Here is a 17,964-nt window from a genome sequence, read left to right as displayed (position 1 = left end):
GAGTGTATGGCCCGTGGAGTGTATGGCCTGTGGAGTGTATGGTCCGTGGAGGGTATGGCCCGTGCAGTGTATGGTCCGTGGAGTGTATGGTCCGTGGAGTGTATGGCCCGTGCAGTGTATGGTCCGTGGAGTGTATGGTCCGTGGAGTGTATGGTCCGTGGAGTGTATGGCCCGTGGAGTGTATGGCCCGTGGAGTGTATGGCCCGTGGAGTGTATGGTCCGTGGAGGGTATGGCCCGTGGAGTGTGTGGCCCGTGCAGGGTATGGCCCGTGGAGTGTATGGTCCGTGGAGGGTATGGTCCGTGGAGTGTATGGCCCGTGGAGTGTATGGTCCGTGGAGGGTATGGCCCGTGGAGTGTATGGTCCGTGGAGTGTATGGTCCGTGGAGTGTATGGTCCGTGGAGTGTATGGCCCGTGGAGTGTATGGTCCGTGGAGTGTATGGTCCGTGGAGTGTATGGCCCGTGGAGTGTATGGTCCGTGCAGGGTATGGTCCGTGGAGTGTATGGCCCGTGGAGTGTATGGCCCGTGGAGTGTATGGTCCGTGGAGTGTATGGCCCGTGGAGTGTATGGCCCGTGGACTGTATGGTCCGTGGAGGGTATGGCCCGTGGAGTGTATGGTCCGTGGAGGGTATGGTCCGTGGAGTGTATGGCCCGTGGAGTGTATGGTCCGTGGAGTGTATGGTCCGTGGAGCGTATGGCCCGTGGAGTGTATGGCGCGCAATTGGAAATTACCCGTTGTATCATCACATGATCAATGGCGATTGGAGACAACAATATCAGTATCATGTGACAAATATTTTGGTTAAATGAAAATTAATGAGAATAATGAAGAGGTGTGTATTCAGCACAACGAACTAGTGTTACATTTGTATCATTTAATCAACATCTGACACCACGTGATCAAAACAAGTGAAAGAACGGTAAGAGCACACCAACAGATGATGTCCCTAGCACAGATGTGTGTCATGCAGACTCAACTGAAACAGAAGTCTTCGGTGTTGAAGAATGGCACACGGTGACGTCATGCGTGTCGTGTACTAAGGTAGACACAGTATCTGCCGCTGAAGAATAGAATCTAATGAAAGCTTTATCACAAGATGAGGTCTCGGCATTTTTACCCAAAAGTGTTGTGTTAAACATACTTATTGTGATTGCATTTAGCAGTGCATAGTAGAGGAACAGCCCTTGCCGTTGACTGTCTCATGATCATCATTCGCAGGGTTCCCACAGCAGGGTGTGGATGTTGCTTGGTATGAAGCCCCACGTCCATGGCTATTAGAACTCAGTCAGTGTCTTAGTGATTATCAAATGTGAATTTTCTCGATGCATCGGTTAAATATCCAACTGAAGTAGTTTCTCTCGTCTCTCAATTACAAACTGTCGATAATGTTTTTGACCGTTCATGACTCTGTAATGTATGGTTAGAGTGGGTCTTATCCAAACGCTGTATCGTGACTGATGCTTCGTGTCACAGTCAGTTCAACTCACTGTGGTTATGAGGACAGTTTCGTGTCACAGTCAGTTCAACTCACCTAGGTTCTGAAAGCAACTTTGTATAACAGTCATCTCTACCCAGAATCGTAACGAGAGTAAATGAATGCCGTAGTTAATTCTTCCCAGAATCTTAATCAGAGCAAATGTGTCTCACAGTTAATTTCATTTCTTCGAAAACAACAATGTGCCATAGGTAACTCTACCCAGCGTAATAACGAAGACGTCTTTAAACGATAATTAACTCAACCCATTGTCGTATAATGATGAACGCAGCTAGAGCCAGCTAATGAGAGCAGCCACGAGAGCAAACATGTAAGTGTCACAGTTAACCTAACCAGTGAGAGAGGACAATGCTTCTGTGATCAGTGGCTGCATGGCATATCTGAAATCAAAGAGATCAGAGATCAAAGGGAACTCTTTTAACACAATACAAAAACAGACTAAAAGGAAACGTAATTTACAATGAACAAATCCGTTGTCGGTGTTCACAACGTTATACATGCTAATGGACGAACACTGTTTAGGGGTCGTTTCAACATCTCTGGAAGGCAGAAATAAGTTTAGAAGAATCTAACAATCAACAACGCTCTACATATATACACACATATAATACCTGTACACTGTGCTTCAGTATATACATATTAGACAAAAATATAAATTTCTTAAATGAATGTTATGATACACAAATAAGGTTCTTCTCCACCTAGTTGATGCAGTTCCAGAAGATGTTTATACAGTGGTCCATTAGCATGTATACCAGCACACCAGTGTAATGTACCTGTATCGGAATACGTCATAAAAATACTGTCCGATCCAGCAATCGGACACATATGTGCATTGTAACGAGGGTACTACGATACATGGTACAACCGGAAGTACCTGACGAAGCACTAAAGCAGTTTACCTCCCGACACTGCAGATGACATTGTGCTGCACTACAGCGTTACTTCCTGACATCCATTGAAAATAAGTATACACCAGTATATACAAGACTCGGCATCACATTGAGTAGAAATTGACACTCCTCATCGGAGACCAATATGGCCAACAATGACATGTTGGTCGGCTATGCGGAAGTAATCACAGATCTAACAAAACAAGTGATCACCAATTATCGACACTGTAACTTGTATACGAAAAGAAGGATCAAGAGTCATCACAGCGGTAGCATGTCACTGACGACAGGACTGTCAACCGCAAAAGTAAGTGGGTCACTGTGGTCATGTAAGCGTTCATTTATAGTACATAGCAGGTGCTCGGATAGTTGACCACGATTTCATGACAACACAAGATCCTTCCTGTCACAAAAGTAGGAAAGTTTTTATCACAAGGCTTTAATCCATTTAAAATCCATTGTTCTTCCCGTTTTCTCATTCGTTACAGATGTTCAGCTAGCAGCTGATGGTCTTCCTGTTCAACGTATTTCAGTTTTTAACTACTTGCAACGGGACGCTGTGCACACGCAATTTGGCAATTAGTCATGACATCAATCTTTCATTATAATGGTTTCCGATCCAAATACTACAATTAATTCACACAAGAGGAATTAATCCTCGTTATGTTGCTTCGTCAATCAAGCACCATCTTCATGATTTACTGGAACCAGAGTTTTCATTATTTTGTTGCACGTTGTTATTTTTGTTGTTGTTTTTAGCTTCAGACAGACGCCGGTACTGGGACTCGTCCATTTCTGTCTGAAGCTTCTTGGGGTTTTTTGTCCGGCAGCAAAGGTGGGCGAAACTCTGTCGGAAAACTTTGTTGAATAAACAGTATATGACAAAGTTGATGGCGGCATTAAGGGCCAGAAGCGTATCCGTGAATTCTCGAATTCCTTTCACAAGAGGCCCTGCTTCGTGGTAGCCGAAACCAAACACAGTAGACATAATGGCGTCAGGTGTTATACATACCATAAACACAACTATGACCATGATCATCATGATCGTCACGCGGTGACGTGACGAGTTACGTTTGTTGGCGCGTGTTTTTCTTAACGCACCAATAATGCAAGCATTCAAGGCAACTAGCACAAAGAGAGGGATGATTGAACGCAGGAGATTCTGTGCCCACGTGTAGGCCGACACAAATACTTGGTTGTGATAAAGTTCGGTAAGCTCGACGTGTAGCATGGATTCATTCAAAGACTGGTCGTAACACCACTTGGTCCGATAACGGAAGGCAGATGGAAGAGCGACCACCGTCATGATGATGTATACGACTACGCATGTGACGACAGCGCGGTATCTGCTGCATAACGCCCTGGCGCGTGTTGGATGACACACAAGAATATACCTCTCTACAGCTACTGACACAGTCAGCCATGAAGACACACAGACAGACATGTTGAAAATAAAATGGGCGTAAGGATATAGATACCCATATGCCCGGTTGCCCATTACGTCATCGGTCTTCATGAATATAGTTACCAGGACGTATAATATATCATTTATAAGTTTGATTGCGTCAGATATTGCCAAAGCACTCAAGAAAGCATTAGTCGATGTGAGCATGTTCCGCTTTGTGAGCACGATGACAGTGAGGATGTTACCCAGGAGTCCGGGGATGCAGATAGCCGGGTACAGGATTAGTCCCGTGATCAACCGGGCGATTCGGAAGAATTCCTGATTGGTCGTATCGGGTTCTCCCTCCACTGGACAGAACCCAGAAGAATTGTCATTCGTTCCATTTCCAGGATCAGATGTAAAGTTGAGGACATTGCTCACATTCTGCCAAACTGCGTCTGTAAATTCCATCCCGGGGTCCGCCATGACCACACCTACACTACACTCCTGCCAAGCAGGGTTGGTTACCTTTCACAGGCCACTCAAGACGGACGATCAATCATTTCTGGGGTCTCTATCCCAAAAGATTACGTTTCAGGCCGAATTCACCCCAAAGCAGATCATGTGTTTACTCGCGGTCATGTGTGTTGTTTAAAACTGTCGGGGACGCACTCACAGCATCAATCTCTGGCCGCTTCACCTCCTTTATCTGAAACAAGCGGGAATCAGTATTAACATAACCTTATGGGACTCTTATAGAATTAGTGGGAAACATTCACCATCTGTTTCTGTTGATCGGTTAACCTTACATCTCCTTATGAATAAAACATACTGTCACACATACAATAACATGGATGGAAATAACACTGTCGAAGGTATGCAAAGCCTTCATGTGCTCAAGCGAAGGACAAGAATCGTACACCACTGATACAAGATTTTCGAAAACTTTGATTTACATATCGAACTATTGAATGAACTCAATCTGCTACGAGAAAATTGTGTTCTGTCCATTGGTAGTGTGACAGAAAAATTTAACGCCTGTAAAGGAGAATGCAAACTGGGCTTAAATATCACACAATGGGTCAAATAGTTCTTCGTACCTCGATGAATTAGGTAACTGCACTTCACCGATCGTGTTCATATTGAACTGCTATAGAATTCGGCCCTCAGTCTATCCAGTTTCATTCTCCAATGAACTCATGATCACTCAAAGTGTATGTCAGTTCCCCTGTTTTCAATTTTGATGTAGTAAGGTGTATTGGTGTAAAATGTTATTGGCTGTAACCAGCAGTCCGTATACGAAACGAGTAAATAGATCGGGTTTTGAGTTTCTTCCTTTTCCGCCTCTGGGATGGGTCGTGGAGAATATATTCGATCAATAGGCGGAAGTCAAACACATCGGCACCTTCCAATATTCGAAAAAAACACTGAGGCCATGTGTCTAAGCCCTCAGAAACAATGCTTCTGTTATTTGATTCATGACAAGAAATTCCCAGGGGTTTTATCCAAGAATGTGAAAGTCTTCTGTCAGTGTCTCTTCAAAAATACAAGGACAACCTCGTGAACAACAGGACAACCTCTATGTAAATACAGCCTCCCCAACATGAAAGCCCTCATAGAAAGACAACCTCCAGAACAAGAAAACCCTCATAGGAAGACAACCTGCCCAACAGAACAGCCTCCATACAAGGTAAATCTCCTAAACAATGGAACAACCCCCACATAAGGACACTAGAAGGACCTGCTGGATGGACTAGGACTAGATGGATTTTGCTGTGAATTTCAGCTCTAAACTATAAAATGAAATAGAATATTACCGACTAAGATTGTTAGGATTTTTACTAAAAAGACAATAATCTACAGTAAAACTGATAACAATATACGTCACTTCCATTCTTCCATGACAATAGTGTACCATAACGTGATTCCCGGAAACATATCCCAGCACCTCCACATATATCTCTTAATATAGCTGACCCTACCTCACCCTTACAATAACTGAACCAACCTTAGTGAACCCAGTGTAGGTGAACCCATCTCTCTCTTACAATAGGTGAACCTACCTCACTCTTACAACAGCTGAACCTACCTCTCTTACAGCAGCTGATTTTACCTCTCTTACAATAGGTGAACCTACCTCACTCTTACAACAGCTGAACCTACCTCTCTTACGCTAGGCGAACCTACCTCTCTTACAGCAGCTGATTTTACCTCTCTTACAATAGGTGAACCTACCTCACTCTTACAGCAGCTGAATTTACCTCTCTTACAATAGGTGAACCTACCTCACTCTTACAATAGGTGAACCTACCTCACTCTTACAACAGCTGAACCTACCTCTCTTACAATAGGTGAACCTACCAAACTCTTACAGCAGCTGAATTTACCTCTCTTACAATAGGTGAACCTACCTCACTCTTACGGCAGCTGAATTTACCTCTCTTACAATAGGTGAACCTACCTCACTCTTACAACAGCTGTTCCTACCTCTCGTACAATAGGTGAACCTACCTCTCTTACAACAGCTGAACCTACCTCACTCTTAGAGCAGCTGAATTTACCTCTCTTACAATAGGTGAACCTACCTCTCTTACAACAGCCGATCCTACCTCTCTTACAATAGGTGAACCTACCAAACTTTTACAGCAGTTGAACCTGCCTCTCTTAGAATAGGTAAACTTACCTCACTCTTACAACAGCTGAACCTACCTCTTTTACAATAGCTGAACCTGCCTTTCTTACAACAACTGAAGCTACGTCTCTTACAATAGGTGAACCTACCTCACTCTTACAGCAGCTGAATTTACCTCTCTTACAATAGGTGAACCTACCTCACTCTTACAGCAGCTGAATTTACCTCTCTTACAATAGGTGAACCTACCTCACTCTTACAATAGGTGAACCTACCTCACTCTTACAACAGCTGAACCTACCTCTCTTACAATAGGTGAACCTACCAAACTCTTACAGCAGCTGAATTTACCTCTCTTACAATAGGTGAACCTACCTCACTCTTACAGCAGCTGAATTTACCTCTCTTACAATAGGTGAAACTACCTCACTCTTACAATAGGTGAACCTACCTCACTCTTACAACAGCTGAACCTACCTCTCTTACAATAGGTGAACCTACCAAACTCTTACAGCAGCTGAATGTACCTCTCGTACAATAGGTGAACGTGCCTCTCTTACAATAGTTAAACCTTCCCGACTCTTACCAAAGCTGAACCTTCTTCACTCTTCAATCGGTTGGAGTGTCGAGTACCGGAATTGCACACCTTCCCCGCTGATGATGCCTGATACACCCGGGCATGGTGATGGAAAACGCCGCAGCAAGCGTAATGTCAAAGTGTGTATGTTATAATATTATACTTTTTGCTCAATAAAGCCAGGGAAATTTATCATTAATAAACTACAGGCATCGGTTTCTACAGGCGTCTATCAAATAAACCAAAAAGACAATGCTGCACTTGGCGAATTGCATGAGGCTAAAAGGCAAAAGAAAGTTCTTAATAAACATATAAGTACAGTGAAATTGCTCATTAATGTAACAGGGTGAAAATACTGTATTTTTATGTTGACATTGTTTTGGGTGTTTTAATTATAAGTTTTAAAATATTAATTTCAAAATGTTAGGAACCACAGGGGCACCCATGGGGAGCCTCGCCACCTGTGTAAGGGTTGGTTACACTTCATACCTTGTATTGACTGCACTGATTGGCTTAAAAGTTGATGAAGAACTTCTCATTGGCTGCAAGGTTATGCCCATGCTTTTCATGCAAGGCAAGTGTTTTAATGTTGTCATTCTGGTTGACAACTCACGTCAGTAGACACATGGTCTTGAGGAAATGTAGGGTTAGTCTTATGTGTTGTAAAGTATTTTATTAAGAATAAACATGACAAAAATATTTCAGTTGGTTGAGTTCAGTTTGTTAAAGACTGTGGAATGTTTGAGATAAAATACTTTCCAATATGATGCTGTATTTCTGTAAACTAATTTGTACTGTATTTGAGATGTATTTTTAAATACAGTTTGACACAGCATTTATAATGATACTATTGTGTTTAGATGTCCTGAGTGGGCGTCTGAGGAGCATCCGACAATAAATTCAGCCCATAGGTGGTAATTATGTGTATTTTAATTGTTATATCTGTAATGCTATTTTACAGTAATTATAATAGCTGTCACTGGCCACGTGTACATTCATGTAATTTCCTATAGTGTTCTTAAAATGGTTAGTTGTATTAATTTCATGTAAGGTGTAAACATTTGGTGTAAACATTTGGTTAATCTCTTCCTTGTGTGGGAATTCACCTGTGAAAATAAAGAACTCTGCTCCAAACCTGGCCCTCCTGTCATATGTGGGACTAGCCCGGTCACATTAACACTGTAGAATAAAATTGTTGCTATAAATTATAAAGCCCCGTGCTTCTATGACAAGGGGCATTTCCTCATCCTGAAAAAAGTATACACTTATTTCCGAGTATCCTCCACGCTCCTGTAATGCGCTACACTTGTCGTGATGTAAAGGAACATATTAATATGCGGTATAACAATATCAGGATAATAGGGCCAGTTCAACGGAACGTATAGCGATGATTCATTTAGTAACTTCGAGGTAAAGATCTACATATGAAGCTACTTGAGTAAAACAAACCACCTTCATAAACACCCTGATATTTTCACACCAATTAGTGCCAGCAAGTCAGTATGTATTATAACAGTACTCTTACCGTCGCCACATCCGATTCAAGTGAATAGTGTAGATCCATGTTTGGCACCACAATATGAACATATTTGAAGAACCTATCTATCAACGCTGTGCTGTTAACTGATCATAGTCGGATCCCGAGGACGGTGCGCACCCCCACTTTTGTCCTGAAAATTTGTTAAATGACCATTGAAACTTGGGTACAAATGAAGTGTGCATCCCCCTTTTCTCAAATAGTGTGCATCCGCCCCCTCACCCAAAACACACACACACACACACACACACACACACACACACACACACACACACACACACACACACACACACACACACACACACACACACACACACACACACACACACACACACACACACACACACACACACACCAAATCTGTGTCCGCCCCTGCTGATTCAAACAGAATACCAAACTTGGTGCACGGCGAGTTTGCAACAGGACCACACGATCTATATATGGTAAGGTTTTGAATCCTAGCTGTGCGAACTCTCTATAAACCTGCTCCCGTTGTCCTGGCGGGCACTTGCCGATCACTGCACGACTGTCGACAGTAATATTGGACATAGATATAGGCTTAGTCTCTGAATACATATCATTTTGATAGTAACAAACAAACCCAAAATAACGTGGTTCAGGGACCGTGGCACATCCTATATTGGACAGGAAACGAGGTAAACTGTTAGGTCATCCTGTAATACTCGTTAGCACATGTAAAAACACTTCCTCAAGGAACAAAGGAATAATCGTCATTTAGCAAGCGTCTCCATAATAAAATGCACAAGAGTATTAGAGTGTACAATGTTTCATTAACACATCCTACAACAATGATAATGAATACTCTTTTCAAAGTTACAGACTTGATTTAATCTTTTGATTCAAGCGGATCAGATTCTAACTGAATGTATCAATGTGTTTGTCAGTTGTGCATTCCAGTGTTTGTAAGGCAATTATAAAATAGTGTACATGAGATGGAGTAGGAAGAGTTTATAGCCATTCTCACCAGATAAAGTAAGTAAATCCCATTGCATTCCCTTTCTTCGGTCCAGTAACGGATCATCCACAATAGGAGGGCATACTCCAAACTAATCCGCTTGTTAGTAGCGCTCTCGTCTCATCCAAGGCATGTTATAGTATGGCTATTGATCACAGACCTACAAACCCAGCCAACATCGGAGGCGGCGGACAGCAATGATCTACCGCGCATGCGCACACACAAGGTATGGTGCGAGTAGAGTCGTTTGGTTCTCGATCTCCTGCAGGCGTCAGTGACTGACAGCATCATAAAGGCCCGCAGACACAGAGTGATTGTCAACTCGAGATCAGCTAACTACTGTCAGCCATTGAACTGCTGAGACAATTCAGTAGCAGAATCCTTGACGCTCCTATATTTCTAAGTTTAGCAATGGGAGTGCGTCGTCTTTTATCCGCTCAGTTTCCGAACGTGTTAGGACTTGGCATGGTTGTATTAAGGCGTCAAGTAAAAGTAGCTTTGGGAAATTTGTGAACATTCCTTCTTGTATCCTTCCCTCTCGACAGACTGCAAGGTTGCACGTGGGGCCTCATCCAGGGCGCATTGCCATGGCAGGTGACCGCAGGCTCGCTTCGGGTAGTGGGGGATGAAGGTGATAAAAACCTGTCCTGAGGATCTGGTCTGGGTACATTGTAGGGTACCCTAGTACTTAAAGCGTTTGCTCGTCACGCTGAAGACCCAGGTTCCACATTGTGCGAAGTCCTTTTCCTTTTGTCTCACGCCGTGATATTGATGGATTATTGCTAAAAGCGCCGGAAACCAAACTTTCTCACTGGCCTGAACAATCGGCCAGCGGTAATTGACCTTTTGACAAGGGTTGGCAGTGTGACACCGGGTGGTGGCAGCGTGACGCCTGTTGTTGGCAGTGTGACACTTGGCATGGTGAAACCCACTACTGTATTACGAAATCTGGACCCACACTCAGATGCTCACCCAAACTCTCGGTGCACCTTATTTATGCCACTGTGCTTTCATATGGAGCGTACCATGGAACACATTTAAGTATTAACGCCTTCACAGTAGGTATCCGTCAGGCTTTCCGCACAACAAGACTATTAATGCGTTCACCGCCTACCTCAACACCTTTTGTAGGACGACTGTCGCTGTACTGACATGCTACTGGATAAGGCACTGGACCACTCGTTAAACCTAAATGATAAGACCTGTACGTGAAATAACACGTTTCAGAATATCAGATTCTGATATAATGTATTCTGATATAATGTATTCAAACTGTTGGGTAAGCAGAACCACTAGGAGAAGACACCATTCGACACTTCGTTGAGCCTTGGTAAGGCTATCAACATGTTTAACTCTTGTCAAAGGAACAACGTTTCCAAAATTGAGGAATCAGTTACCGCCAAAATAATGTCCGATGCATTCCATGACTTTGCGAGTTTTGTATGCTTCCGGATTGCCCGGGTAAGCAGTTGCTTGTGGTTGCATGTGTTTGGGACTGGACTTACATATAGGATGGTTCTCCTTTCTCGCGGACAACCCGGTGTCACACCGAAAGCACCTGCCCAGTAACAGAATCAATAGTAAATGCAATCCGCTTTTAGAATATGTTTTATGAACATCAGAAGTGCTTTTGCCACGTATTTTGTATGCACATTCCTTTTCTATCTAATAGATAGTCTGGTGGAAAATCTCCTCTAATGGTAGAATCTCTAATGACATCAAGTCATTGATTTCCGTGTAACATGAACTGTGTGTGAACTGGCATCTGTTAGTATTACATTACATAGACTGCAATCTACATAGTGTTTCATTGTAGCGTACCTAAGTATTATTGACCCCGACACTACGTCGACTATCTTTAAACATAACCGTTAAGTACGGTGACTGGACTGAAACTGCAGTGCAGTCATACACCAAACTAAGGTACCTCAAAGTTCATCTAAAGGAAGCTAAGGTCAGTCAAACATTAACTTAGGCAAGCAATACTGCCAGAGTAATAACAGAATTAATGAACGCCGTTGGAATACAAGTCGCAAGTCAAGATGACACAGCAATAGCGTTCGTGAGACGTTCACACTGTGGCCAAGTACAGCATAAACACAGCACACCGCTAGAGACGTTCACAATGTAGCCACGTACAGCATGAACACAACTGCAGACTAGAGACGTTCACACTGTAGTCAAGTATGTCATGAACAGGGAAGCACGCTAGAGACGTTCCCACTGTAGCCACGTACAGCATGAACACAGAAGCAGACTAGAGACGTTTACACTGTAGCCATGCACAGCATGAACACAGCAGCACGCTAGAGACGTTCACACTGTAGCCAAGTATGCCGTGAACACAGAAGCAGATTAGAGACGTTCACACTGTAGCCACATACAGCATGAACACAGAAGCAGACTAGAGACGTTCACACTGTAGCCACATACAGCATGAACACAGAAGCAGATTAGAGACGTTCACACTGTAGCCAAGTATGCCATGAAAACAGAAGCACGCTAGAGACGTTCCCACTGTAGCCACGAACAGCATGAACACAGAAGCAGATTAGAGACGTTCTCACTGTAGCCACGCACAGCATGAACACAGAAGCAGAATAGAGACGTTCACACATTAGCCAAGTATGCCATGAAAACAGAAGCAGACTAGAGACGTTCACACTGTAGCCAGGTATGCCATAGACACAGAAGAACGCTAGAGGCGTTCACACTGTAGCCACGTACAGCATGAACACAACAATAGGCTAGAGATGTTCACACATTAGCCAAGTATGCCATGAACACATAAGCACGTTACAGACGTTCACACTGTACCAATTCGATACTTTAATCAACAGATATTAATCTCTGGCTTCCGTCACTAACCCTTCATTAATTGGTCCCCTCAACGCTGTAATCCCCCCTACCCCCACCCCTGGCTTCACACTAATCACTGGTTATATCAACAAGTCTAGTTATATCCTTTGATGTTTTTGTTATCTCATCTCCTCAATTACGTTATTGTTATTGGTAATCTCCTCAGCTATAGCTCGTGTACCTGTATATCAATTGTTACACCTTGTCCTCCCATATGCTTGAAAACGGTATAAGAATCCACACCAACACGTCGCCATTGTGAAAATAAAGAAGTTCATTATCCATAAAACTTGTTCCTTCACCTGTAGCTACGTACTGCGTGAACACAGCACAACGCTAGAGACGTTCACACTGTAGCCACATACAGCATGAACACAGAAGCACGCTAGAGACGTTCACACTGTAGCCAAGTAAGCTATGAACAATTAAGCACGCTAGAGGCGTTCATATTGTAGCCACGAACAGCATGAACACAGAAGCAGACTAGAGACGTTTACACTGCAGCCACGTACAGCATGAACACATCAGCAGATTAGAGACGTTCACACATTAGCCAAGTATGCCATGAAAACAGAAGCAGACTAGAGACGTTCACACTGTAGCCAGGTATGCCATAGACACAGAAGCAGACTAGAGACGTTCACACTGTAGGCACGTACAGCATGAACACAACAGTAGGCTAGAGACGTTCACACTGTAGCCAAGTATGCCATGAAAACAGAAGCAGACTAGAGACGTTCATTATCCATAAAACTTGTTCTTCACCTGTAGCTACGTACAACACGAACACAACAGCAGGCTAGAGACGTTCACACAGTAGCTAAATATGCCATGAACACAGAAGCTCGCTAACGACGTTCACACTGTAGCTACGTAAAGCATGAACACAGCACCAGGCGATCTCGTATATGCAAGAATATGCTGATGAAATGAGTGTGTGATACTAACTTCCAAGAGACAGGCAGGAAACCACACGCCTTCATTCTCATCGCCTCAAGTGAGTAGAAAGACGCCAAGCTACCACAATTTCCAACATGGAGCAACACATAACTGAAATAGCGAAACACATGTTCTACATGTCTTGTAGTTTCATCTTTCCACCTACCTGTTGTTGTAACAGTTCAACCATGTTTTTTCGTATATTTGTTTTCATTCATGTCATTTCAGCATGTGTACATTTGCACTGGGAGTGTGTCACAAACATGTTGATGAACCAAGCATGATGTTCACGTTAGCAAGTACGCTGCTGCAGAATGCTGTTGCATTGTATCATGTCCTGGCGGTGGCTACTTTGATCTTACACTTGGTCTGCCTAATAGTTCCAGCACGGCTAGAAGTACCATTTGACTCCGGCTATCGGAATGGCTCAATACAGGTTAGCAAGCCACGAGTACTGTTCCCAGTTTCAGCTTGTTTGTCTCAATCGAATGTAAACCTCCTACAATTAAACCACAACAAAATTCTTTATTTAAATTCTTGTCATGTTTTTACTAGTGAATATGCTGTTTCGTGTTTTTGTTTACCACTATTTCAAATTCGTTGTCAAAGACATCAAACAAACTTGAGTTAGACTGCTCGTGTCTACATCATAAATTTTCATTACCGTAAGTGTACAGTTTGAAAGTTCAGGAAAAGCTGTGTCATTGTGCCATCCTCTATTACACTCTTCAAAGAAAAAAAGAAACGCAAAATGAACTTCAAAAATGATACTTACAACTTTCTACATATATGTAAAGTTAAGCATTTTTTAAGGTTGCACATTGTTTCTGGAAACTCTTAGAAGATCATGCTTGACCAAATGCAGCCAAAAATGTTTTTGAATGACCCAAATGAATCTCACCATTTTATCTGCGATCTTTGCAAGTACTGTACACGAAAATGTGTCGTCTCAGCGCCGCCAGTCGAAATCAGGCAATTGGACGGTTGCGAGCTGGCGAATCACAGAGTGAAGTGGCAAGGATCTTCAACGTTCATCCCAGCACAACAACTCGATTGTGGCATCAGTCTCGTCAAACAAATTCGACAAATAACCGTACAAGATCAGGAACACCTAGAGTCACCATACCTGCCCAAGATCGGTACATACGGGTAACCCACCTACGTTGCCGCCATCGTAACGCCCGGGACACAGCACAAGAACAGTTTGGAGCCTGAAGAGTGTCCGATCAGACAATCAGGAACCGTCTCCGAGAAGTAGATATACGTGCCAAAATGGAGAGGGATTTCGCAACAAAACATCAAACGACTGATTCGATCTGTACCAAGGCGGTGTCGGGCAGTGGTAGCAGCTGGAGGTGGTCATACGAGGTACTGTCTTCAACACCACGTGATGGACAGCACTGTAGACCGTGATGACTGCTATTCTCGTGAAATATGGACAAGACAACAATGCATTGGTCCACAAAAGTTCATTCACGTACCTTACCATGTACCAAATTTCCATTGATATTTCGGTTTAGCGTTTCTATTTTTTTTGTACTTTCAACTGCGTTCAATTTTTGTGACAATGTAGGGCCGTCTCTCATGTCACACCACGCTTAAATGACATGCCGACTGTGCGAAACAGAAAGATTTAAAATTCAAAGATCCTGCGCAGATTCTGAAAACACGCAGTGAGAGTGTGGTAGAAAGCGGTTAGACCATCCCGTCACTCGAGGGTTGTCCAGATAGACAACTGAATATGTGGCCCTTGACATCTTCAGCTGGCAGTCAACACCAGCTCGCCCATCGTCTATCTGGATCAACTTCTTGGTTTTAGTAGCAGTGAGCACACGATGTTGTAGCAGTGAGCCCACGATGTTGTAGCAGTGAGCACACGATGTTGTAGCAGTGAGCACACGATGTTGTATCAGTTAGGACGATGTAGTAGCAGGACACACTACATTGTATCAGTTAGGACGATGTAGTAGCAGGACACACTACATTGTAGCAGTTAGGACGATGTAGTAGCAGGACACACTACATTGTAGCAGTTAGGACGATGTTGTAGCAGGACACACTACATTGTAGCAATTAGGACGATGTAGTAGCAGGACACACGATGTTCTAGCAGTGAACACGATTTTAGCAGCGGACACCGTGGTGTAGCAGTGAGCACGATGTTGTATCAGTGAGCACACGACGTTGTAGCAGTGAGCACACGATGTTGTATCAGTGAGCACACGACGTTGTAGGAGTGAGCACACGACGTTATAGCAGTGAGCACACGACGTTGTATCAGTGAGCACACGATGTTGTAGCAGTGAGCACACGACGTTGTAGCAGTGAGCACACGACGTTGTAGCAGTGAGCACACGACGTTGTAGCAGTGAGCACACGACGTTGTAGCAGTGAGCACACGATGTTGTATCAGTGAGCACACGATGTTGTAGGAGTGAGCACACGACGTTGTAGCAGTGAGCACACGACGTTGTATCAGTGAGCACACGACGTTGTAGGAGTGAGAACACGATGTTGTAGGAGTGAGCACACGATGTTGTAGCAGAGAGCACGATGTTGCTGCAGTGAACACATTGTAGCACTAACTGTGTGGCAGGCGACACGTGCATACAGACTACACTAAAGCGCAGACGAATTCCTATAGGAACATCACCATACTTTCAGCAGCGTATGTCATTAAGAGATCCTGGAAATAGACTCGTAGACTAGGTTGAATGTGGCAATTATTTTGTGGTGATAGGAGCTAGATGCCTCCCATAGAGCTGACATCGATTATTGGCTATGATATCAGGCGGTGCAAGTCTACCTCCCCATCATCCTAAGGGTTTAAACCTATTGATAAAGTATAAACCTCACACGTTATTCCTGAGTACGTCTAGTTCCACACATTTGCCACGCGTATATCGATTTTTGTGCTGTCCAGCTATGTGGGCGTGGTTAGAGCTCAACAAAGGAGAGGCATTCAGAAAAGCTCCACCCTATATCATGTACACATTGTCAAGGTAATATTAATGTTTACCCGAGTATTTGGGACAAAAGTCCCCGTTGACCCGCCCTGGGGATTACACCATTTAGAGAGAGGAATAAACTGATTTTGCTGCGTGCGTGTGGGAACCACCACTTTGGTGAGATAATAGATACACGACTTTATACGTCCAGGAAATGTCAATACTTTTCCGTTTGGTGTCTGTTGAAGAAATACCTCATTCTCACCACAGCTCCCAGTACGTGACGTTCTCGTGCCATGACCATGGTATACAGGAGTCCCCTCACCATTGCCATTTCAGGGCATCGATTAATGTTTATATATGTGAATAAAGATCACTCGGATTCATGCATCAACGAACACGCAGCTAACACCCCCACAATAACATGGACTCGATCGTGATGCAGTTCAATGCTCTCCGATCATGTAGTTGTTGACTATCTACCGCATATGTTTATAGAATCAACAGCAGTGTGGCTAATGGCACACATGATGCCAATCTCGTCTAGATAATCCTGTTGAGGATCTCCAGCATGTTTTACATCCTCACATCGGGCCTTTCCACGTTCTATCTCACGCCTTTGTTTCAGGAGGGAGCAGGTTAGACTGCGTCGCAGTATCGATCCCAGTGGGGATTTGGAGGATATCCTTTAAAAACACTATACATCTATATTACCCTGGGGTGAATGATTTACCCTCTGGACGAGAAATGAAGGACACCTGGGAGACTGACTCAACCGTACAAGATTCAGATTTGTGCTTAATCATTCAGGGATAAAACACTAACAAGAGGAATGACTTCATCTTGGCAATAAGCAACATGTTGAGCAACAGCCCAGCATCACAAACTGTGGTGTCCATATTTCACAGGTTTTGAGGTACGAGAGACCACATTCTGCCAATGAGAATTTCCAAAGACGTCGTCCAACGAATCATGTGTAAACGTTAATCATGTCAGGTAATTATAACAACGTTATTAGCCTCTGTCAGGTTTAAACCGGTTGTCCGGAAGACACTCGGAGTCCGAATGTGACGCTGAGGTGACTAAAATGTGTCTGATGCAGTCTGCTATATTGATATATATGCATCATAATCTACAGTGCCTGTTGCATGTCAACTTTGAACTTGCAGGTTTGTTTTAGGCGCCATCAACTGAGAAGGCCTCGCTACCCTTGACATTATTCCTTCTACATACTCAAGTGACGTCATCACGTAAGCTGTCATATGAATATATAGGAATGAGTCTTTGTCGGGTTATGTCTCGTTTCCCCTCCCTCTCTGTATTTCTTTCTCTCACCATCTTCATCATTTTGCTTCAGGAGTCGTCTTGTCATGTGTGTTGAGACTCATCACGTCATGTGATGTGTGTTGAGACTAATGACGCCGTGTGACGTCACAACTATGTAGAGAATAGGTTATGTTTTCATTGTTCAAATTGTGTTGAAAATGAAACTCATGTTTTACTAAATTGTCCCTTATATACACATCTTACAAGTGACCTTTTAAAGCTTTGTTATAAATCTCCCGGTTTTATGCATCTTACAATGTCTCATCAACTTCCCCATATTTTTACATGTGAAGAGTTTACTTTATACTGGCCAAAACCTGCTGTGGTATTTTAGAACAAGGTGTTCTTTATTGTATAAATAACACTGTATTATGTCAGGTATCCATATTGTAAATAA

General features: G+C 43.3%; 1 protein-coding gene across 3 annotated transcripts in view; it reads right to left on the bottom strand.

Annotated features, from left to right (window-relative positions):
* Positions 1–860: 860 nt before the first annotated feature.
* LOC137298042 (nociceptin receptor-like) overlaps positions 861–17,964 on the bottom strand; it is a 35,183-nt gene continuing 18,079 nt past the window's right edge. For 2 of the 3 annotated variants that reach the window (XM_067830080.1, XM_067830082.1), the window contains one exon: positions 861–4,482. In XM_067830080.1, the coding sequence (XP_067686181.1) occupies positions 3,081–4,259 (1,179 nt within the window). In that variant the 5' untranslated portion in view covers positions 4,260–4,482 and the 3' untranslated portion in view covers positions 861–3,080. Of the gene's footprint in view, positions 4,483–6,991; positions 7,049–17,964 lie in introns of those variants that run through there. The other variant, XM_067830081.1, reaches the window with a different exon arrangement.

The sequence above is a fragment of the Haliotis asinina genome, chromosome 10 (assembly GCF_037392515.1).
Source record: "Haliotis asinina isolate JCU_RB_2024 chromosome 10, JCU_Hal_asi_v2, whole genome shotgun sequence".
Classification (NCBI taxonomy): domain Eukaryota; kingdom Metazoa; phylum Mollusca; class Gastropoda; order Lepetellida; family Haliotidae; genus Haliotis; species Haliotis asinina.
The sequence above is the reverse complement of the archived record's forward strand: the minus strand, read 5'-3'. Positions and strand labels throughout refer to the sequence as shown.